The 25640-nt window shown below is 42.5% G+C and overlaps 3 protein-coding genes across 22 annotated transcripts in view; 1 reads left to right on the forward strand and 2 right to left on the reverse strand.

Moving 5' to 3' along the window:
• The first annotated feature begins 274 nt into the window (after positions 1-274).
• Positions 275-10253, forward strand: CG34408 (uncharacterized protein). Of its 10 annotated transcripts, none has more exons than NM_001298149.1 (16): positions 275-905; positions 1528-1747; positions 1824-1853; positions 2031-2429; positions 2491-2751; positions 3063-3620; positions 4479-4670; positions 5084-5224; positions 5356-5899; positions 5963-6186; positions 6345-6536; positions 6680-6820; positions 7568-8122; positions 8188-8774; positions 8837-9672; positions 9748-10060. In NM_001298149.1, the coding sequence occupies exons 1-16, from the start codon at positions 714-716 to the stop codon at positions 9860-9862; spliced, it is 5187 nt and encodes a 1728-aa protein (NP_001285078.1). In that variant the 5' UTR covers positions 275-713; the 3' UTR covers positions 9863-10060. The 10 variants fall into 10 exon arrangements, with proteins under 10 accessions (NP_001285078.1, NP_001285076.1, NP_001285075.1 ...); NM_001298147.1 differs by lacking the exon at positions 1824-1853 and adding an exon at positions 7137-7154; NM_001298146.1 differs by lacking the exon at positions 1824-1853 and having other exon boundaries at positions 7577-8122; positions 9748-10253.
• A 913-nt stretch (positions 10254-11166) lies between these two features.
• Positions 11167-13245, reverse strand: CG2961 (uncharacterized protein). Of its 3 annotated transcripts, NM_001298152.1 has the most exons (3): positions 13179-13245; positions 12459-12761; positions 11167-12389 (listed from the first exon to the last, which is right to left on the reverse strand). In NM_001298152.1, exons 2-3 carry the CDS (start codon positions 12462-12464, stop codon positions 11346-11348), a joined length of 1050 nt encoding a protein of 349 aa, NP_001285081.1. In that variant the 5' UTR covers positions 12465-12761; positions 13179-13245; the 3' UTR covers positions 11167-11345. The 3 variants fall into 3 exon arrangements, with proteins under 3 accessions (NP_001285081.1, NP_001285082.1, NP_572614.1); NM_001298153.1 differs by lacking the exon at positions 13179-13245 and having other exon boundaries at positions 12459-13106; NM_132386.3 differs by lacking the exon at positions 13179-13245 and having other exon boundaries at positions 12459-12563.
• A 266-nt stretch (positions 13246-13511) lies between these two features.
• The window catches only part of Hk (Hyperkinetic), a 30139-nt gene continuing 18010 nt past the window's right edge, over positions 13512-25640 (reverse strand). For 3 of the 9 annotated variants that reach the window (NM_078549.4, NM_001272471.2, NM_001272472.2), the window contains exons 1-7: positions 23546-24745; positions 23002-23045; positions 21583-21901; positions 21279-21406; positions 20846-21183; positions 19844-20062; positions 18411-19710 (exon numbers count right to left, since the gene is read on the reverse strand). In NM_078549.4, the coding sequence (NP_511104.3) occupies positions 19609-19710; positions 19844-20062; positions 20846-21183; positions 21279-21406; positions 21583-21901; positions 23002-23045; positions 23546-24039 (1644 nt within the window). In that variant the 5' untranslated portion in view covers positions 24040-24745 and the 3' untranslated portion in view covers positions 18411-19608. Of the gene's footprint in view, positions 19711-19843; positions 20063-20845; positions 21187-21278; positions 21407-21582; positions 21902-22974; positions 23046-23545; positions 24746-25640 lie in introns of those variants that run through there. The other 6 variants (NM_001258680.2, NM_001258681.2, NM_001272470.2 and 3 more) reach the window with 5 other exon arrangements.

Here is a 25640-nt window from a genome sequence, read left to right on the forward strand (position 1 = left end):
TTTTGTTTAATAAACATTTATGTAAATCTATTGTTTAAGGCCACTTTCTCCCAGAAAAATAAATATCATACGAAAAATGGAAAACAATGAAGGGCTTTTGTTTAAGTTTCATTCATAGATAATTAGATGCAAAGCATATTATTAATATATTTAAATGTGTTTAAATTTTATAACTGTTATAAATTTGCTTAGCATTAATCAACACTTGCAATATCGATTGTCGATAGGCGCCGATAGTCCCGCCCAAGTACTAAAAAACACAGCTGTTTACATCGCTCCATCTCGCTCGCTCGCTTTTCGCTGTGGATTTCTATTTTTTTTTTTTATTGTATTAAACAAATCGCAAAAATAGGTCTTTAATGGCGGTGTAATCGAATCGTAGTTGTAAACAAAAACAAATAAAAGGGGCGGGAAGTGCGAGACAACATAAACATTTGGGGAACTTCGCATTTTGCAACATGAGAGCGGTCAATTAGCAAGTCAACAACAACAACAACAACATGGCGCACCTGCACCTAAATTCTTCATGTTGACGTCAACAAAGTGAAATCCGATCAAGAAATCGTAGCGATCGCAGAGAAGGGACCGCCATACGGATTATCGGGTGAATAGGAAGCATCGAGGAGGAGGAGGATTACCACGATCCCCAGGATCATCAGGAGCAGCAGAGTCCCCAGGATCCCTAGAGTCCTTGGACTCCTCACCACACCAGGATGTACTCCGAGTGGGCCTCGCTGTCTGCCCAAATCACAGCCAACAGCTGCGGCGCCCAGTGCTTCAGTGTGCTCAACAAATTCCCCGCCTCCGCCGGACGCGAAGTGGTCGTCTCCGTGGTCAAGCAGCTGGGCACCAATCTGGGCATCACGCAGAATGCAGAGCCCAGTCACCTGGTCAAAGACGAAGAGGTGGGTCATCGTAGCTGTCCCACACGGGATGGTTTACTATAAAGCAGGCTACTCGTGTAGAAAGCTGTAAAGATAATTGTTAGATAAATGTTTTATTACAATTACTTCTATATTATATACTATAGTCAATACTATATATTATATGGTCAGGAAGGGATTTTAGATTTCAGGAAATCTGCTTATTTTTTATGAGAAGCAAAGTAGTATCCTTAAAATGCCTAAAACGAAATAGTATATCTTATATCAAATTGAATCTTAAACCGGAAGTTAAACTTTCTTCATACAATTTTCTTAACTTTAAGACTTGCAAAAACATTGCTTACACACATGTCCAACAAAGCATTAGTTTAATGAGTGAAATAATGTATTAGTAATGTTCTGGAAAAGCTTCCATTAAATCCATAAAATTGTGCATGTAATTGCCAAATGAATGAATGCAAACTCAATTTATATTACCTCAATCTGGAAACGAAATATAATTGTTGTTTGTTGGTTTAATGTAGAATTGCTATTTATAGAATGCTTGGAATGTTCTCATAGAAAAATACGAGTTTTCCTTGGAATGGAAAATGTTGAAACTTAGATAACTCAGATTACTTACAATAACTCGATTCGATTCTAGGTAAAATGGTGCATGGACGTGATCTGCTTCGGACTTTCGCTTCCTCTGCAGGAACACGAGACGATCAAGGATTGCGTGAATGTGTACTGCGAGTGGCTGACGGCGCTGCATCCGCAGCCCAGGATCAGTGTACCGAAGCCGATATGCGAGGATGCCAATCTCTATGCTCGCCAGATCATCAATCACTTTCACAATCTGTTTGTGCCGCGCCAGGGCGAAAGTAAGTAGATGACCACCAGGCCCATGGATTTTATGATTTATATATGCTGTCCCTTAACCCCGCTCTAAATTTCAAGTCTTGCCATTTCTATACCAAACCACGCTTGGTAGGTTGCTCATGCTCTTTACATATACACACGTACATAGGTTGCTCTTGGGAAAAATAATGTCTAAGCTGTGAAAATGCTATTAATTCTTTGACAATATTTGTCCTACGAGTAGAGGACTAGAATCCATTCGAATATTAAAGGCCACAACTAATACTTACACTTAATGGCTTTCAGGTGCAGATACAATTAAACGGCAGGCAGTGCTCTGCCATCGGGTGCTACGAACTCTGCAGCAAACTGCTCAGATATCGCAGCTAATGGATCGGCAGACGTGGGACACGCTGCTTCTCTTTCTGCTGGCTATCAATGAGATCCTGCTGGCGCCGCCCACCGTCAAGGACGATGTGGGCGATCAGCTGTGCGAGCGTGTGCTATCCGTGCTCTTCGAGGTCTGGCTTCTGGCCTGCGTTCGCAGTTTTCCCTCACCGTCGATGTGGAAGACGCTGCAGGAGTCGTGTGCCATGTGGCGACACCGTGTAGCCCTCGTGGATCAATGGAATCGAGTGAACTTGGCACTAACCGCTCGCCTGCTGGAGTTCAGCTATGGTCCTGCGTTTCCACAGCTCAAGAATGGTGAGTTTCGTTATGTAAATATTATAACATAATAATTTGTAATCTTCTTAAACATCCACAGCCGACGAGGATGGCCAGCTGATACCAATTGGAATGTCCAACGACTGTGTGGCCCAGACTTGGTACCGCTTCCTGCGTATGATTGGCAATCCCACGGCGCTCTGTTCACCACATATCATCAGCAAATCATCACACTTTGTTCAGTGGGCGTTGACCCATGAAAAGGGCGCCGAGACGCATCAGCATCCCTGCCTGCAACAACTGCCGCAGATCTTCCTCAATGCCATGAAGGGAATTTCCAGTCAAGTGGACGCTTTTCTAGGTAAGATCCTGTTTGGAATTTGGGTGTTGATTCTTTTGGGAGCCTGGTACTTGTGTAATGCCACTTTCAATTGTCTTTGTACAACTTGAATGTTAAAAACACAAGTACCAGGTTCCATGTTGTCGGTAAATCCAATATTGTCGCTCTTCAACGTTTAGCATTAGATTATTGAAAGGCTAGCTGAGTATTTCTTTCTCTTTTCTCTTGTTCGTTTGTTTATCGCTGGTTTTGCTAATCCCAAAAATTTGTATCTAAATCGAAAATGCCTAACTGAAATTCGCTTGAACAATCGTGCAAAAAAAAAAAAACAGGCGTTTATCAGCCGCCGCCGCAGCAAACGGATGGTGTAGTGACGAATCTGCTGGAAATACGGCACTCGCTCAACGAGGCCACCTCCTCGACCCTGCAGCAGTTCATCCACTCGAGTAGCGCCACGAATATTGCGAACCAGCAGAATCAGCCAGCCCATCACCATCATCACCTCCACTATCCGCATTTGCATTTACATGGCGCTGGTAGCTTTCTGCGCGACAATTTCATGAGCAACTCGGCCAGCTCTGCTCTGAATGCCATAATGGGTCACCATGGCGGCCACCATGGCCACCACCATCAGCAGCAGCAGCAGCAGCAGCAGCAGCTCCAGATAAGTGCCTCGCCCACCAGCAGCCTGACGACGAGCGGCAGCTCCGCCGTGGGCAGCACCAGTGCCGGTGGCAGTCACTCCGCCGGAGTCGTTGGCAGCATATCCTTTGGCGCCACTGAATCGCCTGGACCGGGTCAGGCCTCTGCCTCTGCCACGCCCACACCGCCACTTCAGCGACGTCTGGCGAAAAGCTTCAGCGTAGCACCTACCATCACACAACAGAAGGGTGCGGCTCTCCACGGAGAATCTCTATTTGGATAACCACCGAATGTTGTATTCTTTGTTGTGACACGAAAGTTATGCTAAAACTTTATCCTGGCAGTGGTAGTTGAGGGTATTTAGTTGTTAGTAATATGACTAAAACTTCATGTTGAAGTATTCAATTTAAAGATGTAATCAATTTTGTTGTAAAATTGTCTGATTATAGAAATGTAAGCCCATTTTTGAGAGCTTGTAGCTATTGAATCTTTTCTAGCAATACTTTTATACAAATCTCAATACAGATCATGAGCAAATACGTAGTTTAGTTTATATATGCAAATTGATAATGATCTTAATGGTTTTGGCAACGACTTACCCATCTGCCAGGGTATCTAAACTTCGGTGCACCGAAGCCAACCTTTTGTTTCATTTTTTTTTTGTGCCATGGCGTGCTTCTGAATTGACCTGACTTGGTTTGCTTATTTTTTTGCTTGCCTAGATGTTGTTTGCCTTGATCCATCGCCACATTTCTCCCAGCCAAGTTCGCACTCACGAGTTTTGCATTTTAGTTTTTTTTTTTTTTTCCATCTTTCGTATTATTTTGTTTGGCATCTCTGTATTTTTTTTTTTTGTATAATTTGTTCCGTAGCATGAGTGGAATAATCTCGGTGTAATTGCCCGGCGCGGATGAGTCGGGCCGAGTAACTGTTGCCACTTTCCACCGGCGGATTATGCATTGTAATTTATCAACGAACGCCCACAATTATATAGCATGCTCCCTTTGTATCTGTATCTCGCGCTCCGCATATTTGTATTTAATTTCTCTAACAATTTCTCACACTTGCTCCACGCTGCTCCACTCACCCATCGCATTGCATCTCAGGCTTGAGCAAGACCTCGCTTATTGGCCTCACCGGCGGTGGTGCACGCAACGCGATCAGCAGCAGCAGCACCACCACCACCAATGCCGGCAGCACGGGAGGAACGGGATCGGGAGATGGATCCGCTCCTGCTCCGCTGCCCACAACTCCCACGTCCACGTCGGGTCCGCCGTCGGCGAGTAGCAGCATCAACTGTAAGTGCATTGGGAAAACACCAAACTGATCTTGGCCCTGTGGTTCTCCAACTTAACTTCGAACAGTTTAAAGAACTTCATTTTACAAGTATTTTCTTTTGCGCCTATGAAATATTTTAAGAAACTTGATTTAGATATGCACATGAGTCAAGATCAATCTGCTGTTTTTTTAGCTCGTAAATTAACCGATAATATCCATCCGCGGATGGTTATATATTAACTAATTGGATCCATTGTTTTGTGTGTGCTGTGTGTGAATCGTTTGTGAGCTTCTACCGTGCCGCCTAACTATCTAACAGATGTTTTAACCGCCCCCCATTGCCGTGATTGCTACGCTCTCTCTCTCTCTCTAACACCGTTTGCTCTCTCTTTCCATCCCTGTATATCTGTCTCTCTCACTACCGCGATCGCAGCTCTGCCGTTGACTTCGATGGGAGCGGGTGTCGAGCTGGCCGTGGCCAGACCCAAATGCAACAGCATTCTCCACGTATTCCACGAGTGGCTCTTCGAGGCGGCGCACATCGGAGGCGACACTTGGCGGCAAAATCGTAAAAGTGAGTTCCGGTATTTGTAATATAAATTGTATGGGTAGTAAAATTCTTTACTACAGTTCGAGCTAAAAGATTACCCAATCTCTTATTAACACTACATGTGTACATTTTTTTTTATCCTTCCTCGAAAATAGAGCAAGCATGCGAGGCCAGTAAACGGCCATCGTCGATGATAATGGAGCACCGCAAGGGATCGATATCGTTGTCGCAGCCCAACTCTCTGAACGATCCGCAATCGTTGCCACCCACGCTGACCATCGACAAGTATGAGTCCGGCCGAGCCGAGGCCATTGGAACGCTGTGCAAGATCTTCTGTGCAAAGAAGACGGGCGAGGAGATTCTGCCCGTCTATCTGGCCCGCTTCTACATGGCATTGCAGCAGTGCCTGAAGATTACAGAGTCGCGGGAATGCGACGAGACGTTGGCCAGCATCCTGCTGCATTCGAGTGACCTGTTTCGCCTGGACCTGGATGGGATTAATGTGCTGCTGCCCGGTTTCATTGCCGCCTTGGAAATCGTACTGCCCGACAAGGACCTCAAGCTGAAGACGCAATCGATGGTCTTTAATCGCACCGAATTGCGCCGTTCGGCGATTAACATCCTGCTGTCCATCATGGTGCTGCCGTTGCACTACCAAACGCTGCCCATTCGGGATTTGACCTGCGAATCGAGCGAGAAGTATGTGGTATAGCTTGTTGTAGCTGCTGTAATTGATATAACATTATGTTTTAATTTCGCCAGAATGTTTACCTTCATCCAACTGAAGTCGCGGCTCATGAACATCTTGATGAATGCCCTGCAGGTCGAGACGGATGCCCAAAACACGCACATGCTTCTGGGCGGCCTGCTGCTCTGCGTTCAGGATGCCGTCACCTTCGAGGAGACGGAACTGGGCGGCGGCAATGCCAATCTCTCGCAGAACTCGAGTGGTGTGCAGCATCATGACGCCAATCTACTGAGTTCGGGTTAGTTTCTACAGCTCCAAGGGCAGAGCTCTTGAACTCATTCCATTTTGATTTGTTTGAATTTTTGTATTATTTAATTGCCCACCTTTTTTTATTCGCATTTCATTTTGGCATTTTTGTGTGTTTTTTTTTTTTTTTTGTGGGCTGTTGATGAGCAGCGTGCTCGGAGCGTTCCGCTTCGCTGGTCAGCGCTGGCACAGCCAGCTTGGGCGGTCAGACGACGGCCACCATGGGAGCGGGATCGGGCTCCATTCGCGACACCGCCTCCGCCCACGACTACCCCAGTCTGACCATATCCGATGACATGTCATTCGAGTTCGGCCAGGAACTGGAAGGGGTGACCACCTATGGTAAACTTTGTTTTCTTTGTATTTTGATTATATTTATATTAAGTTGTTGGCTAAAGTTTTTTATAGTCTATATTGTTCAGAATATTTACATAATTATTCTTGTCAGCTTATTGGACTCGAACTAATACAATTCTTTCTTTTAGATAATGCCCATGCTCTATTTGTGCGCGCCACGTATTTGGTCTGCCATCGTCTGATCTCGTCGTGGAAGACGGATCTGAATGTTTCGCTGGCCGCCTTGGAGTTGCTGTCCGGCTTGGCCAGGTTACATATCCGGGAAACAGGTAAAGTTTGCTTCTCATTTTGATGTGCATATGCTCCTGCAAAGGTTTTGTTTCGGATGCTGATGGAATTTATGATATAGGATTCATTACAATTGGGATACCAAATCCTTTGCAAGAGCATCAAAAGGCTTCGGTGGTGCACCGAGGCTGCACTTTCCTTTCCTGATTTTAATGTCGTTTGTTTTCTGTCCACCTCTGTTTGTTTATTTTCGAACTGTTACCATGTGCGTATCCTTTAAATGTTAAATCCCGCTGTAAAAACCTCCAATTATCCACTTAATCCACTTAATCCCTAACTGTTTGCTTTGCTGTGCAGCCAGGAAATTTACAAATGGTAATTGATTGACGAAGCCAACTAACCTAACTAACGCCACTTTCTTCTGTCTTTCTTTCTTTCTTTTTTTTGTCGCGTTTCTTTTTCTAACCGCCATCGAAATCGCACCACCACCACTGCACCACATCCCGAATAAATCAAAAAATAATAACCTAATAATAATAATATGACCCACCTCATCCATATCGCCATCTATCAACTCACGTTGATTGCAATTTGTTTCTATATATAATATATGTGTATATTTAATTTGCATCTCCAACCGATAACGAATGTATATAACCCCAACAACCACCACCACCACCACCACCAACCACCAACCACCAAACACCAACCACTCATCCAAATCGCCCACGTAGACACCTTAGTGAAAATATACGAAGCTAGTCAGAATCTAACGATAATCTCCTCAGACGCTCTAGAGTGCAAGCGGGCCGTGAAGTGGATCTGTGACTATATATGCTACCAGTGCTCCCGTCCGCCGCCGGCGCATAGCAAGGATCTGCACAGCACCATTGTGGCGGCCTTTCAGTGCACCGCCGCCTGGCTGATGCAGCATCCCTATTTGCTGCAGGACAAGGATTGCCTGCAAACGGTCCTCGAGGTGGTTGAGCTGGGCATTTCGGGCACCAAGAGCCAGAGCAAGGGCACCGATATACCCAAATTTAAGGACGAAAAGGAGCTAAAGCCCGCCTCGATGAGAGTGCGAGATGCTGCTGAGAATCTGCTGACAATTATCCTCGAGCAAGTGGGCTATTTCCCCAGCGAATGCGGTCCAGAGTCCATATCCTCGCTATTGGATGAGCTGGCGCTCATGAAGCACTGCAACTCTATGGTGCCGGCGGCGGCGGCCAGCAGTGAGCAGGCCATTGCCAAGTTTAAGTACTTTGTGACCGAGAACTCCACCATATTGGCACTGCTCGAGGAGCCGTTGGGCAATGACCAGGATCCCCAACCCACAGTGACTCGTGAGTGTCTATCAATCGAAACTTTTTGCTTCACTTTATTGATGAAAATTTGTGACTTTATTTAGTGCTCATACGCGGTCCCTTTGGTCGACATGCCTGGACCATGCAGTTGCGTCATCTGCCTCGCAGTAAGTCTGGGATTAAGTACCATGCCATTAATCCTGGCAGGCCCATACCCATGAACGATGTGACGCAACGGCTGGATAGCGAGCAAAAGAACTTTCCCGACGGCGTGGACAAAGTGCAACCGTGTGTGGCGGACTACTCTATACCCACCATCGAACAAATGCGCGAGCAATACGGCACTGCTGTCATACGGGAGCTGGAGTCGTTGCTGGAGAACCAGAGCATTCACGAGAAACTGGCCTGGGCGGAGGCGGACACCAGTGCGGATAGTTTGTCGCATGCCCAAGAATGTGTGCCGCCAACGGTGTGCCACGAGTTCCATGCGGCGCGTCTATTTCTCTCACATTTTGGTTTTCTGGGATTCGAGACGCGGAATCCACAGAATCCAGCTGAGGCACTGGGCAATCCGCCACAGCGACCGCTAATCGTGCTGGACACCAAGTCCGCAGCCTTCGCCGCCGATCTGGATCGTTTGGACAAGCTGAGTGCGAGGACGCACGACAGCGTTTATGTGTTCTATGTGAAGGTGAGTCAATTTCACATTTCCTTACATTTCGATTTATATGCTAATTGATTCAATATTTGCAGAGTGGCCAAACGAGTGCCCAGCAGATTATCGCCAATATGGGCGAGGAATCGTCTGCCAGCCATGATCCGCACTTCGCTAGCATGCTGCAAACGCTGGGCTGGCCGGTTCAGGTTTCAGAACACTCTGGCTGGACGGGCTTTGCCCACAACTCGTGGTCACTCAAGGGAACGCCCGAGGAGCAGCTAAAGTCCACTGCCAACGAGCTGAACTATAATGGATCACAGAGGGTGCTCTACTGGGCGGATGTGTCATCGGAAATCGCCTTCGTGGTGCCCACGACATGGAATCTGCGTTACAATAGCGACACTTGCGATAGTGGAAGTATCTCGAGCACGGATCAGATTGGCTCCAGCAATGTCTGGACACGCGGAGAGGCCGATAGTGCGGCTGGCCTGGCAAAATCCAAGTCAAGGAATCTTAGCCTAGAACTCGACACGAATCGCAGGGATGTAAAGGAGCCAGTTCCGCCGACGCGACGAAAAGGAAATGTGACGAAACCCACACTATTGGCCCAGGCGCCGGCCAAAATCTTTTTGGTGTGGCTGGAGAGCTATGAGGATTACCTAAACTTTCCGCTCGAGGATCTGCTAGCCTATACACGCACTGGCGAGGAGCTGCAGACGCAACAGTTGCCTCGCGCCTCCGACTGTCACGTGATCTTCGTGCATTCGTTGCTCTCGGGACTTCTGAGAGTAAAGTTGCAGGGTCCACCGGGAAGGATGAGCTTTGCCACGCCCCTGGTCGATGGCATGGTCCTGAGCCGGCGGGTAGTCGGAAATCTGGTTCGACAAACGGCATTGAACATATCACGCCGCCGGCGTCTGGACAATGATAAGTAAGTGAGCGGGTAATCCCCACATATCTGTGCATCATAAAACCTAACTAATAAAATCTCATCCCTTTGCTTTAGCTACCAACCGCCTCATGTGCGACGACGACTCAAGGTGCAGGACATTGTCCAGAAGTACAAAATGGATCTGAGCGAGGCCGATCTGTTGGCCCATCTGTTCCAACGCGCAATTTAGCCGGCTATCGGAAGTATTATTAACCCGCTACCTAGTTTAAGAGCCAGAGAAGTGGTCTTTTCTATATTCTGTATTAACGTGTGCTTAACTAAAACCCCAAAACAAAACTGATCCATAATCGGTGTCCACTGAGTGTTACCCGATTGATTATCGTATGCTAATTATTATTTATTGCTAATAAATCGAATTATACTTTGTAAAAGTATTTGTAATATTATAAGCCATGCGTTTTTCGCCTCCGTTTTGGGCAATCCGTTCAAGCTATGCTGGTAGTGGAAACAATGGCTCTCCATGTGTATTCACATAATTGGCAGCCACATCCGAAATCAATTTTGTCCACAGCATGTGGGTACGATTCGAGATGATCGCGTGAGGAGCAAATGAAAGCAAGACGTGTTCTAATTGAAATGTTTATATATTGAAAACTAAATAAATTAGTAAAATCTATGTTTAGTTTAATATTCAAGTTAATGGTTTAACAACTCCAACTATGATGAATTCATCTTGTAATCTCGTGAGTGAAAGGTCCGTGCTTCACGTCGCCTTCTCTTTCGGGTTAGCACAGCATCTTGTTAGTTTCAACTTTGACTTGGATGTCTGGGAGTCTTGGAGTCTGGGAGTCGAAACTAAAAATTGGGTCCACTGATCGGAGGTGGGGCATTTGGACACACGCTAGCCCGGCATTTCGCAACTCCAGCGACGGGCAATCAATTCAAAACAAAACTGTTGCCGGCCAAGGGGCCATCTCGTCATCATCAATGAAAGTCGTGATGTAATCGGCTAACACGTTACACATTTTGTGGCTGGTTTTGCATATGTATATGTATGTATGTTTGGGCCATTTATTTATTAACAAATAATATAAGTTAATGATGAAGAGGCCGGATTGCCAGCTCTTGGCTTTTCATTGTGCTTTTCTCAGCCTTGAAAATGAAATTGGGTAAGCATAACAAGTTTTTGAAGATCTTCGTGGTATTTGTTGAGTTTATTTATTTCTTCAAATAATAATGATGTATTTAATTATTTACAAATTATTTCTTTACAAATATTTACGCCTGAGAGGCAACTAAAATAAATGCATTGTTATGATGAACCTGTCATTTAGAAATAATTGTGGGAAAATAGTGTTACAATAACTTGAACTGCATTGTTATTTAAGTGTGATTGAGTTGATTGTTTTGCAACAATTATTTAAGTCTTTTATGGAAAGTGTCTTTGGAATTTGTTAAGCCATTAACACCATTTGCTTTATTTCGACTTTATGGCCAGCTTATTTGTGGTATGTAAATAAAACACTTTAAATTGGTTCAAATTGTTTATTAACAAATAATTTAAGTTAATAATGATGGATGTTTTTTTTTCTGATAATGACTGTGAAGAATTAGCCTAGGAAAAAAAATACATAACGATAGAATAGAAGATAGTGAAAAAAAAAACAATTCATTTGGTCTAACTAACTAGGCGAGCTGTGGATGCAGTGCATCTACCAGGCCGAGGGTGGACCACCGCTGCTCCAGCCACCGGAAGCGGCACCTCCGCCGGAGCTCCAGCCACCGGAAGCGGCACCTCCGCCGGAGCTCCAGCCACCGGAAATGGCACCGCCACCAGAGCCCCAGCCTCCCTTGGAGCCACCAGCGCTCTGGGATTGCTGCTGCTCCTGGACGCGCATCACCTTCAGGGTTCCCCGCTGCACCACGTGTCCGCTTTTGAAGAAGGCTCCCTGCGCCTGATCGGCCTTCAAAATGATAGCCTTGCCCTTGGAGCCGAAGGTGTTGATCAGCTGGCCATTGATGGCAGCCACATCAGCGGATCCACCACCGCCGCCGCCAAAGGAATCCTCCTGCAGCACCAACTGGATGATCTGCGGCAGAATGGCATTGAACTGCTGGGTATCGAAGGAGGCGCCACCACCGTAACCATGTCCCGAAGCATACGACTGGCCGTAGGAGTGCGAATGGCCCTGATCATAGGAGTAGCCATTGGAGCCACTGGCAGCATGATAGGCAATGGGAGCAGCTGGCGGAGCAGGGGCAGGAATCGAAATCGGAATGGGAACGGGGGCAGGAGCTGGGACTGGAGCCGGGGCCTGTTCGATGATCTTGTATATCTGGGCCTGCTGACCGCCATAGGATCCGTGACCACTGGCGTAGCCATGACCATGACCGTGACTGTAGCCATGACCTTCCGAGGACACAATGCCGCCGGCTGATCCTCCAGCGTTGCTGTAGCCCTGACCCTCCTGCAGAATGACCTTGATGATCTGCGGTGAGCCACCGTGTCCATGTCCGTAGCCATGTCCCTGCGCATACCCATGACCTCCGCCGCCTCCCTGGGCATATGAATATCCGTGACCTCCGCCGCCGCCGCCGCCACCACCACCACCACCGCCGCCTCCCGAACTGGGCGTGGCTATCACATTGTAAGTGGTCTTGCTACCTCCTCCTCCTCCACCACCGCCGCCGCCGCCCAGAAGGGACAGGAAGGTGGCATTGCAGGCGCAGATGGTGGCCAACAGGCAGATGAAGACCTGGTGATAAGGTAATCCGTTTAGCACACATCCAGCTGATAATCCACATCCGTTGATGCCACAACTCACCTTCATTTCAGCGTTGAGCTATCTCTGTTTCGAATTTGGAAAAAAATAGGTGGAATCGAAGGCGACACCTGTGCGTCGAGCTGTTCCCGGCTAGTGAATGATGACGATCTCTAGCAGATCCAACGTTTTTATACAAGAGTTCCACCGGAGATTCACCACAAACCGTTAGATGCGGCGATGGCCCGTGACGTCAGCGACGGAGAGCCGTCGATGTGGAGTCATCCACCAGTCATAAGTCCATCGAAAAACCATGTTGCTCTCGAAATTCACCTGAGGTCTCCAAGGGGCGGCACAGGGTGCTTGCTGTGAGATAAGGGAAATTTATGATCTTTCGTAGATTATTAATAAAACAATTTGTTCATTGAATGTTAGTCCATTGATGTTTGGAACTTTTTTTTAATAATTTCGAACTAGTTTTGAGTCTTCTTACGTAGGACAACAAGTAAAATGGAAATAAATGTAATTGAAATGGGTATTTAGTCATATAATTTTGTAGGAATTCTTATATTTAAGCCCAGTTATTAATGGCTCAATATGAGATGCAATAAAAAAGCACCCTGTTGGCGGCAATCGTGTTCATCTATTTCTCAAACTGCCCAAAATCATATGCAACAATAACAAATCGCCGACGGACAAGCGTTGAAAACGCAGAAACAAAAACAATAACAATAGCACGAACATAATAACAATAACAAATTCAAGCGAATAACACTATTTAACCAGTTAAAGCTTAAGCAGATGCGCTCCGCTCACGAGAGAGACGAGGTGCGTCGTCTCGTAGGTCAAGTCACCGCAACCGACTGACCGGCTTTTTGCATACGATTATCGATTTGAACGGTTCGCCGCTTACACTGAAAACAAACTTTGGATGACAAACTAAAATCGGTTGTTTGTAACTTATCATTTCGATCAATGTCGTATAGATATTGTTTGTTCTTCACTATAATTATAATAATCAGAAGAGATGATATCGTAAATATTCTTACTAAAATTATGTTTGCTTTCTAACTTTACTTTACAAGCACCGCCCTTTTTTATTTCCATCTTATTTTTAAAGCATAGAAATGTTGACCCACTTTTCGCCCAGTATACATGCTTGTATTGCAACAGATATTTTGGGCTGGGAAGGGCCAGTGGCTGTGCTCATGGATTGGCATCTCGGAATCCCAGGCAGCCGGATTATTATATCATGCAACAGCGTTTTCAAATTTGTTAATTTTCTGTGCATTTTTGTATAAATTATTTAATGCGCGCTATTGCGCATGCGCAGCCCACATTGCCCATCTCTTTCCCACTCGGCCCTCCCACCGCCCAATTCGCCGATGACCCGTTGCCAGCACGGTTTTTTTTTAGTTTTCGTTTTTAATATCAGTTGCAGTTCAAAAAAAAAGTAACCATAACACAGTTGAACTTCTGCAGATCCAACGAAATTAATTGACCATAGACTAAGCTGACTAATGGATGGTTGGTTACAAATACATACTTCGTTTTGGGTCCGAAAAGTGCAAGATTATGATCGAAAGTAAAAGAGTAATTAAGTGCATGATGCATGGTGGAGACGATTTGCTTGAACATTTTTTTTAATGGCCCAAATGCTTGTGGGCAATAGCCGGAATCTATAATTTTAAATGCTTGGTGTTAAATGTTTCATTAAAGTTATCATTAAACATTCCCAAGAATTTATATACTTTATATTACTTAAATATTAATAAATAATGATATTATTTCGCTATATATGTCCATTGTTGATTTCGCCAAAGTTTTGACCAATCTTTTGACATTCCACTGTGCATTTCGAAGCGTTTGTATTGTAATCACCCATCTCTGTTGTTGTTGTTGTTGTGTGCACAGTGGGACTTGAAGTGTTGTTTATACGCTGGATGTCACAGCATCTCGTGTCGGGTTCCCAGAGTCCGGGGCTCTCTGAATCGGAATCTGAATGGAATTGGGGGGAATTACCATAATGCGTTCGATTTGACGTGGTGTGTGCAAATAGTCGCCAACTAATCAATGGGCAGTGCCGCGTGGTCCGAAATCGGGTTATGTAATCCAAAAATGTGGTTTACGATATCTGTCATATCTGTTTAAATGTGTCGATTGAAATGTTTTTTTTACCAAAATTCCGCAGGCGATGGCTTTTTTACATACCGACACAATGTGATGACAGAGTGGTACATATTTCGAATACATATGTTATTTTGTAATTTTTTCAAAATGGATGGGCTTTGGAGTATTGAACTCAATATTCTCAAAACCTTTGTTAATTTCAAGTTGAAATCAAAACAGACACTAGAAATACCTGTAAGATGCGAGTTAAGTAATGAAAAACACCGATTTCTTTGGTTGAAAGATAAGAGTTTGTATTTTTATATAATTTTTCAGTATTTTAGCTGTGTTGTTTTTTTGCTGTTCATTGTTTGTTCTTGTTGTTGTTCATCCACTTGTTCTTGTTGTTGTTGTTGTTCGTTATTGTTATAACCTATTTTAATTAGCTTTTTTCGAAATATTAGTATTAAATGTGGCTTTAAAAGTGAAGTGTAAACAATTTGCCCTCAAATTGCATTTCTTGCATTTTATACGTACGGTAATCAAAGAGGTTTGTCTGTTTTATTATTATTCGGTTTTCTAGTAACTTAGCGAAATAATACGAGCGCTATTGCGATATTGCTTGTTTATGTATGTACTTTGTATATATATTTTCTTATCTACGCCTATATGCAAGCGTCTGAATTGGATTCTCCCATCGATTTCTAAGCAACCCTAGGCGACAACCCTGCAATTAATTATCGAAAATCTAAAGTAAAGCTGATTTCTTGTGTGTAGGTGTGTGTACACTGGTGCATTAACGGTAAATGATGATCGAACTTCCTGCGCGACTGTCTGTCTTCGAGTGTGTGTGTTGGTGTGTGTGTGTGTGTGTAAACGCTTGGCGTGTGTGCGAGCCTTTCATTCAGTGTAATTCGATCCAAAATGTGTCATCTATGCAAAGTTAACTTACAAAGTTCTCGCGCGTGTATAGTTTAATTATTTAGTTGTTTAAATTTATATTAATATTTATTATTGCCAGTTTCGATAAGAAAATAATTTTAAGATATATTATTATATATATGCTTCCATTTTATCGCCTCTCATTTTGTTAGTTATTGCAATTGTTATAAATATTTCTGTTTTGATGTAAAGTAAAATTTTGTTTTCTAGATTTAAACGCTACACTTCCCCGCTTCTTAATACTTTCCGTTACATTTTTGCTTTTGTTTGCTGCATTAGCAGTTGCTTTTTTTTTTCATCTTTTTGTCAGTGTATTTGTAAGGGAGTGTGTGTGTGCGTGTGTGTGTGTGTAATGAGTGTGGGTGTGAGTGTAATTGTGGTTACTTTCAGGCTTAGGCAGATAAATTGCTGATTCTCATTCGATTTAACTAGCTACGTGTTAATAATAATCGTAATCATAATAATCGTGATAATAATTGCGATAACAACAGACTAAAATTAATCTCATAATGCAACTGCGTGTATGTGCTTCTTCTTTACTTTGCTTGTGATCATATGTACATCAATTTGTTAGTCGAACTGTTTTTCAGCAGCATTTTGAATTATTGCTTTCCGGTTCACACGACGTGGCTGTTTTTTTTTTTTTTTGTTTGTATTACTTTTTAGGGGGCTTGGCCACAATTGATGATTGGATCTATCGACAGGCGCTGCTTTTTTAATTGATTACCCGTTCAGCATAGTGACTTTCAATTTAAATTAAGCAGAAGCTTTAAAGGTATAAACTACTCTTTAAGCCTTACAAAGCGAAATACACATTCTAGTTATGTTTATACATAATTAACTTGTAGCTATATAACTAAATATGCAGTAAGAAATCAAGTTAATTGCTCAACCTAATGGCTAATATTGCTAAGGATATTGCTCAATAACGCTTAGTTTGAACTTTAGTGAGCTCAACACATAAAAATGTATCAAAGTAACATAATTCGCCCATTTGCAGATATGTATTTGATTTTTTCAGCAATTTTTCAATTAATATCACAACCTCCAAATAACAAACTCTAATCTTTACAATGCTCTGCAATTGAAAAGCTCGAAAATGATCTAAAGTTAAAGTTTCAAATATTTTCGAATTTGTCTGAATTTAAATATTCAATATTTTGGAAATTTTGCTATGGGTTATCAACTGAGCAGCGCCCGATCGCAAAAACTTGTTGCTTTTTTGGTTGGCCGTTTGTTGAGGACGGATTAACTACTTACTAAAAAATGCAATTACTCTCGTATATATAAGTATTCCCTATATATATATATATATATATGTATATATATTTATTCTGAGTGATCCGATGGAGCTAAACCAATTTATGTATGTATACATATATTGTATTTCTTTGCGCGGGGCGATTTCTCAAGCAACAGTGCGGGGAATATATATGCGAATGGATGCGTGTATATATAATGTATTCCGATCTGGAACTGAAGTTTGAGGAAACCGGCCCCCCGACTGGGTTATATCCGATCTGATCCGATACGATCTGATTAGATCCAATGTTTTTAATTCATTATTCTTTATTAAGGCAATCGCATTTGGTTAATTAATTGTAGAGTATCAGTAGTATATAATGCCATTCGATTTGAAAATTGCTATTTATGCTTCTGCTTTCTTAAACAGATCCTCAAATTACATGCGTGTTTTTGGGGGCAATGTGTGTGTGTGTGTGTGTGTGTGTGTGTGTGTGTGTGTGTATCTGTAAGATCTTTCGAATGAACTTAGCATTTAATTACATTAGGTTAGATATAATAATTAATTGTTTACTTTTACGTTTACTTTTATATGAAATCACAGTCCGTATGTGAGAAAGACTTTATATATGTACTCGATAATGATGATAAAATACATGGTATTCGGGAACTCCTCTATATGTATATCCTACATATTGCTATATTGGTGTTTTTTTTTGTTTTGTTCACTTATATGAAATATGGGATATGGGCCATCGGGATAATGGACTACAATTAATTAATAACAATTTGTTGCTGCTTTGTTTTATTTCATCGCTTTCGTTATTTTCACATATGTATGTGTGTGTGTTTGTGTATATCTATATATATACTGCATATATTTAAAATATAAATTTGTTGTTGTTGTTGTTGCTGTTATGAAAGGCATTTGCTTTGTTTTTCGTTTGTTGATTTAAAAAAATTTCGCTTGAATTGTTATTTAATTAACTACATAATGCTAGTAATGTCTATTTAATAAGATTTGATTTGAATTGTTTCTTTGTTTTCCATTTGAGTTTTTATTTATACTCATTTATTTGTTCATTAGTTTAGCTAAAATTTAATCATACAACGAGCACACCATTGCTGTTTCGTATATATGTAGTAATCTTTAGTCGCTATTCGCTTCGATCATTTTATTCAGCGCCTCGCCTCAAGTCAATCGTTAACAATCGTTTAACACTCGTTAAGTCTACAAATCGATTAATGAAAAAGACACTATCCCATAGGATAGTACATATTTGGGTATCCTTCATCGTTTATCCTCCATACATTATCCTTCTCGCTTGATATGAACTCTCACAGTGCGGTGATATAATGGATCGATCTTGAATCATTGTTGGTTTTTTGGGTTGGAACGCAGGTTAGTTTTAGAGCTTTTGCCAGGCGATAGTTAACGATAGTACACGATAGTTAGGTTCTAATATTGTCATAAAAGTTGGGGGTTCTTTAAATATATATTTATATATATATATATATTATAAATTTGCCGGGAGTGGGGGAGAGAGAGAGAGATACAGAGTTTAAGAGAGATGAAATGTTATGTTTCTGTTCATTACTTGCTTTAATTTATCTACTAACTTTAGTTCTTTCGAGGCGCAATTGTAGTAACCATATAATATAATTATAATGATAATAGATCCACAAAAAAAGTCGTTCCTTAATAGCTGCTCTATTATTGTTATTTTTTTCTTGTTTTCTTTTTTTTTTAATTTTCTTTTCACTAGATAAAAATTCATAAGCGCCATTTTGTCAGCCTATTTCTGATTCAGATTTGATCAACAGTTTTTTTTTTCGCCATACCTCATTGCTTAAGTTTTTTTTTCCATAGTTTTTTTTTTTTTCACTATTATTTCTGTTTTTAGAAGGCCATGCTGGTTCGTCTCCCGCCCAGGCCACCACCTCCTCCGCCGGGTCCGCCCCTGGTTAGCCCACTGTGGGAGACACTTCTGCCCATCCTGGCCTCACTGCCCTTTCGTTCCCTTGCCTTTCTGAGCAAATCCGATGTGCTCGGCCTCCTGCTGTCCTGGGCAGAGGCTGCTCCTCCGCCCGATCCCCCTGCTCCCCCTCCCCGTCTGCAATTAACAATGTCGGATGTTGAGGATCTCCTGATGGTGCCTCCATCGTTTGAGGGCAACTGCAGGCTTCCGGCTCCACCGCCAACGCCACTGTAGGGTGACAGAAAGCTGGGCGAATGTCCGGGCAGAACTGATCCTCTTGGCTCCTCGGGATCAACACTCTCCACCCGCAAATAGGGCATTCTACGCTGCGGCTGATCCACCGCCGGAACAGAGCTATTCGGTTGACTGGGTGGAGTTGTTCCTGAGTTACTCCGTAGGCCACTGTACAGGGACTTTAGATGAAAGTCCAGGGACTTAAAGTTGAGCAGGGAGCGACGTTTTTGGCGTTCATCGCTGGTGGGCAGTGCCTGTTCCGGACTGCCATTGGTATTATTATTGTTGTTGTTGTTATTGTTATTCAGGGAGTCGAACTGGAGTTCAGCTGCAATGGGAACAGCTGCCGCCGAATCGCTGGTGCTGCCGCTGGCCATCAAATGTTGCTGCTGTAGTTGCACATACTGCTGAGGCTGGAGATGTTGCTGCTGTTGTTGCTGCTGCTGCTGCTGTTGCTGCTCCTGCTTGCTTATTGTTGTCGTCATGGTATTGCTACTTAGGCTAGTTTTACTGCTAATCACTTTCAAAAATTTATTATCGTTATCTAAGGACTCCTTTTGTCACTGGATGAGGCAGAAGCCTTGCTTGGCAGCGTCCTTGGCAGCGTCCACCTCCTCGATGAAGGCCTCATCCTCGTGCTTGGGCGAATCGGCGCCGCAGGGTCCGCCACCGCTCAGGCTGAGCGGCCCCTGCGGGCACGCTGATTGTCACCGGAGCGCCAAGGTCGAGATCATCGGCGGCCGCACCGGCTTGTTTTCCAATATCCTTTCCAGCTCCAGCATAACGCTCGATGAGAGTCGTGGCAGCAGCTGCAATATCAGGATGGTCAAACATCTGAATAAATCGAAAGATATCTAACTATCTCAAGCTACTTTCTGAAGGTCTCTTTATTTTATCTATTCTTTGTCTTATGTTTATGATTATGTATGTGTGTATTTTTACCTGCAACGACTGCAGACTTTGGTGCAGCTGCTCCGCCGATGTGGCGCCCAGCAGCAGGCATTGCACTGGCTCATGTTTCAGCGACCAGGCGATGGACAGCTGGGTGGGGCTGCAGCCCAGCTTCTCGGCGAGGGCGGCAAGGTCGCGGAGACGGTCGCAGTGGCGGCGCCCCTCATCGATCCGGTCCTTACCCCAACTGCCCTGCGGCGACAGAGCGGCCTGAAAGAATACGAATGGATTTTTTTTATCATAACTAGACTAAAAAAAGACATATTTAAAAAATAATAACTGTTTTGAGCAGCTAATTACCAATGCTAAACAGTCTTATCACTTTTTGAAGAATTTAGGAAATTTAATTTTTTGGTCAATTTTCGCATTTTTTGTAAGGGGTAACATCATCAAAATTTGCAAAAAATTGCCAAAAAATAGTATTTCCTTTTGTGAATACAGTTCGATTGGAAATTTAATTACGAGCTCAACGAGGTATGACATTCCATATTCAGACAATTATTTTTAAAGTTGTGGCTAAAAAACTGATTATTTTATGACCGAAATTCGGAAAAACGGATTTTGCCAAAAATTTGATATTTACAAATGGAATTTTCGTCATAACTTGGCTAAAAATGCTCATATAGTTGTACGAATAACTGTTTTGAGCAGCTAATTACCAGTACAAACGATCCCTATCACTTTTTGGAGGATTTTGGAAAATTAATTTTTGGGTCAATTTTCGCATTTTTTGTAAGGGGTAACATCGTCAAAATTTGCAAAAAATGTCAAAAAATAGAATTTCCATTTTTGAACACAGTTTGATTGGAAATTTAATTACGAGTTCAACGAGGTATGACATTCCATATTCAGACAATTATTTTTAAAGTTGTGGCTAAAAAACCGATTATCTGATGACCGAAATTCGGAAAAACGGATTTTAGACAACATTAATCATAACTTTGCTAATCATAACAATATTTAAACTGTCTATTGCTTATATTCGGCACTTACATTACGATTGATCTCGTCCTCGGTCCACGAGAAGCTCTTCGTCTTGAAGGAGCCCTTGGGCAGGAAAAGCTTGTCCCCATTCTGGGTGTCGCTGAGGGCCATCGAGAGTGGACCCCAGGCCATGAGGCCCACTCCGATCTTGTTGTACATCTCCGGCAGGTAGAGTTCGCACTTTTCGCGACAGAACATATGGTACTCGGACTGCTCCACAATGGGCGTGATGCAGTTGAACTGGCGGCAGTTGGTATAGGCCTCCATGATCTCCACCTGGCTCCATCGAGCGGTGCCCCAATACATTGCCCAGCCCTGCTGTATCACGTAGCTCATGGCGCGCACCACTTCTGGCAAGGAAATGAAAAAGAGTTTACAAAATGTGCAACATTTGTGGCACTTTCGAATCTGCCACAGATGCCATTTCGTTTGGATAACTTACCCTCCATGGGACACATGGGATCCGCCTTGTGGATGATGACGATATCGATGTACTGCAGCTGCAATCGCTGCAAACTGGCACGAACACATTCGATGATGTGTTTCCGGGAGAGACCACGTTCCTCCGACCTACGAAGTAGTTGCAAAAATTAATCCCAATGAAGGTCAAGTAAAATGTCAAATTATATATATATGTTCATTTAACAATTTGTGGACTTTAAAGAAAAGATTAATCAGAGAATCAGTAGAAAGCTAACTATACTAATTATATAAATATAGAAATATATTTTGCAGTGCCAACTTACTTGGTGCTCCAGTAGACCTTCGTGGTGATGACATAGGCGGTCCTCTTCCAGCCCGCCCGCTGCAGTATCTTGCCGATCTCCGTCTCCGAGTGCGCCTCCGAGATGTCGAACAGATTGATACCGCTCTCGATGGCCAGCTTAAGGATTGCCTCCGCCTGGTCATCGCTCACGCCCGGCGAAAATACCGGCCAGGTACCCAATCCCACATTCGAGATACGCAACCCGCTTTTGCCCAGATTCTTGTACCGCAGTCCCGGCGTTGGTGTGGATCCATGGCGCAATGGTAGCGCCGGATTGGAGCCCAAACTGATCGAACGACCTGCTCGCAGCGGAATGGCCAAATAAACGGTCATCACGGTCGGATGGATTTCCAGGATTCGAAATGGTCGAGTGTGTTCAGTTGCCGGCATGGAAATGAAACAATTCGTTTCGGGGGAAAAGTATGTGCGTTCCGTTTAGTGAGAGACCTTTTTTTTTTTTGGTTTTCGGTTAAAGGAGGGGCTTTCAAAGTGCCGGGAAACGTGCAAAAACGAACAGCAACAAGAACAGTAACAACACAAACGCAATTCCACAATAAACAGCTGGCTAAATCAGGCTAAAGAAGTGACAATACTCTACACAAGTGTCATACAACTTGAAAACGTATAACTTTTAAAAATAACTGTCTCTTAAATATTTCAGTACTATTCAAAATGGACCTGGTGGCAAATTCTGCTTGCGAAATAAAAAGTGAAATGGGTATATGATATATGGTTTTCAATCAGCAAATGGGACTGCCCTAAAGGAAAGTGTATGTGAAAATATAAAAAAACAAACAAAGAGCGCGGCATGCAATGAACATGAATAAACAAAAGTGACATTTTTCCGTTGGTTTTTCCGTTTTTCTCCCGGTTTTCCACCATCCCCCTCATAAAAAAGTGCGTGCGTCCGGTGCGTGTTTTCTTTTGCTTTCTTTTTTTTTTGTTTTGTTTTTTTTTGTTTTTTTTGATTGCGTGATTGTGACAGGTGGTTCGTGTGGGTGGTGTTGCTTTACCTTACAAAATGAATAAAATAAATTACAACTTCAATTGCATGTTTTGGACCCGAATTCGATGGAATAGAGAGCACTCCAACGCCCTGCGCCTTAATTCGCTAAACAAAACCAACAATTACCAACAGCTGAACTACAAGGATTGCGGAGGTGGGTGCTTTAGTTGAATGCTCATTTTGTACAATACGCTATACATATGTAGGTATATGTTTCATTTACTTGGGCTATTTTGAAGCAAGCGATACTTGCTTGTATGTGGTAGCATGCAGAGGCAGGCAATCGAAAAACAATCGAAAAAGTCGAAACAATCGACAGTAAACAACATAAATGATAAGCCTATATGATAGTGAGAAATTTGATACCGAAATCAAGATGACCGCCCGTACCACTGAACTCCTCCATACAGTCGAGTGACGCAATGGGAGCCCGGCACCTGTAAAGGAAAATAGTTTGGAAAAATCGGATTAGTATAATGACAATAGGTTGCGAGAATCTGCAAAGAGTCGACTAATTTATGGTAGGTATCAATTTTTGTAGAAATTTTCTGTTCATATTACGTATACGCAAAGTTAGCACATTGCGTATACGCACTTTTTACATTTTATTGCGTATACGCACTATTTTCACACTACGTATACGCACTGTTATGGCATTACGTATACGCCCTGTATTCTAATTACGAAAAGTTGACTTTTGGCTCATTTTAACCGTAATTTCACTGTATATAATTAGTTACCTAAACTAAACCGTTCTTTTGTTTAGCTACATTTTAGAAATATCAAGTATACGACTCGTTGGCCAGAATTAGTAAATTAGTCAATGAATATCTACTTAGAAAGAACATCGTTCTCTTCTATCGTCTAAACATTTAAACTTTGATTTAGTATAACCACTTTTTTTCGGGATTCCAGGACCTTTGACCTTTGTTAATACCTGTAAATGGTGACCGGGTTCGATTCGTCGCTAGTATTGTCCACATTGTTGTTGTTGTTATTGTTATTGTTGCTATCATTGGTCGAGGGAATTACGCCCATGGCGCCATTACCGATCATCAGTTGCTGAGTCGTGGGTCCCGTAATGAAGTTTAAATTGGCGGGCAGTGCCATAAGCAGCGGCTGCGGCGTCGACTGCGGCAGAGGCAGCGGCAGCGGCGGTACACCGGCATCGTCGGCAACAACAGTGGGCATTTCAATGGATGTTACCGCTCCGTCTGTGACGTCACCGCCGCCGCTGCCCTCTGGCGCAGCGCTGCCGCTCTGCTCGTGTCCCAAAAGCAGCGGCGTACTCTCCGGCTGTAGCGTGTGCGAGTGCGAGTGAGGCAGCAACGGAGCTGCTGCAGCGGTTGCGGCCGGCGACTGCGACTGCGACTGAGACGTCGACTGCGCCGCAGAGCCGTCACCATTTAAATTGCATAATGCCATAGACATTGTGCTTGTAGTTCCACTGCTTTTGTTATGATTTAACTCAATTTTAATATTTATCAAAGTTTACTTTCACTTGTGTTGTTATTTTGCTTCCTACGTTTTCTATATATATATATATATATTTTTTTAGATACTATTGGACGCCATTGTTTATCCTAGGTTTGCACGCACTTCATATTTATTTAGCTACTGCGTGTTGATTGGAATTTCTTCTATTATTTATTTAGGCATTTGATTTCAATTTTAATAGCAGCAAGGTTTTATTTATATTTGTGTGGTTTTTTTATTGCAATTCTAATTGAAGTTTGCTTTGACATTTAAAATGTCTGCTATTGATTCAGCTACTTGTTAAATATTAATATTTATTTTTGAAGTTAAGAGTTTATAGTTTGGTTTTCTTTTACGTAGTATTTTCAACACCTATTAGGTTTCAAATTTTTTTATTTTTTTTGTAGGTTTTCTAAAATTATATGTTCATCTTTAAGGTTATTTAAGTTTTTTTTTGCTTTCGCATATTTACTATTTTGAATGATATGATTACTTTGAAAGTTTATCATAATTTCAAAGTTTCAAGTTCAGATATTTCAATTTCACTTCTGCATTTGTTTTGGTTGATTTTTGTTGTATCTTACACTTAGACTGGACTACAAATCACATGGGATTTTGTTTTCTAAAAAGCATACTTTTAAGGCAAAGTCCAGTCGAATAAATGTTTATTTATTTATTTTTTGTCGCTATTGAAGATATTTATTCTACTATAGAAATAGGAAAACGTATTCTTATCACATGAATATGTGTGCCAAAAAATACAAAAAAAAAAACTTGATCGAAACTTTGCCAAAACTTTTGTCACAATAATTAAGAAGCCGAAACAAGGCAAAAATAAACAACAATTTCAGCAGAGAAAGAGAGAGACTGAGACTTTGCGAAAGAAAAGAGCTTTTCACCACACTCAGAGAAAAAAAAGGAAAAACTGGCGAGAGAATCGAGACCGTAAATTTCATGTGCAATTGGCTGATAAATGGAACCACCTGCCGACTTGTTAGCAAAATCTAATATTGTATATATAGATTGGAATTAAATATGCCACATATAAGCTGAAGAAAATTTAATTGCTTCATGTTTCAAAAGAAATTTTTTTTTTTTAGTTTCTGATTTTATTCGAAAGTTTCTTACTTTGAGGTAACACTTTGCATTAAACCCAAATGTCCGAAAACATAAATAGATATTTTATGGCTGTTAATTTTAGCTCTGTGCCCCTGGTTCATTTAATCCGCCTCGTGTCAAAGCACAGATACAAATCTATCTATATCTATATCCCCAGATGTATTGATGGCTGTTCTTTTTGATTTTCCACTATCAAAGTTTAATTATAGATTAACCTTGACAATGATTCAGAATCGCTTCAGACAGCTTTTCCGTCTTCATTAGCTTGATCAATTTGGAAAATGCATTATTTTCCTCTGGGAAAACGAAAGAGCTACAGCGACCAAGAGAGAAAGAGAGAGAGAGAGAGAGAGCGCGCTTTTCACCACGACCGGTGTATTTGACACCACAACAACAACAACAACGAGAAGAAGAAGAAGAAGAGAACAAAAACAAGA

The sequence above is a fragment of the Drosophila melanogaster genome, chromosome X (assembly GCF_000001215.4).
Source record: "Drosophila melanogaster chromosome X".
Classification (NCBI taxonomy): Eukaryota; Metazoa; Arthropoda; class Insecta; order Diptera; family Drosophilidae; genus Drosophila; species Drosophila melanogaster.

Bases quoted from the DNA above. Each gene is read 5' to 3' on its own strand.
- CG34408 (NM_001298149.1), top strand. From the start codon at position 714: ATGTACTCCGAGTGGGCCTCGCTGTCTGCCCAAATCACAGCCAACAGC. The intron at 4,671-5,083 runs GTAAGTGCATTG...CCGCGATCGCAG, and splicing joins GGCGAGTAGCAGCATCAACT to CTCTGCCGTTGACTTCGATG. The intron at 5,900-5,962 runs GTATGTGGTATA...TAATTTCGCCAG, and splicing joins ACCTGCGAATCGAGCGAGAA to AATGTTTACCTTCATCCAAC.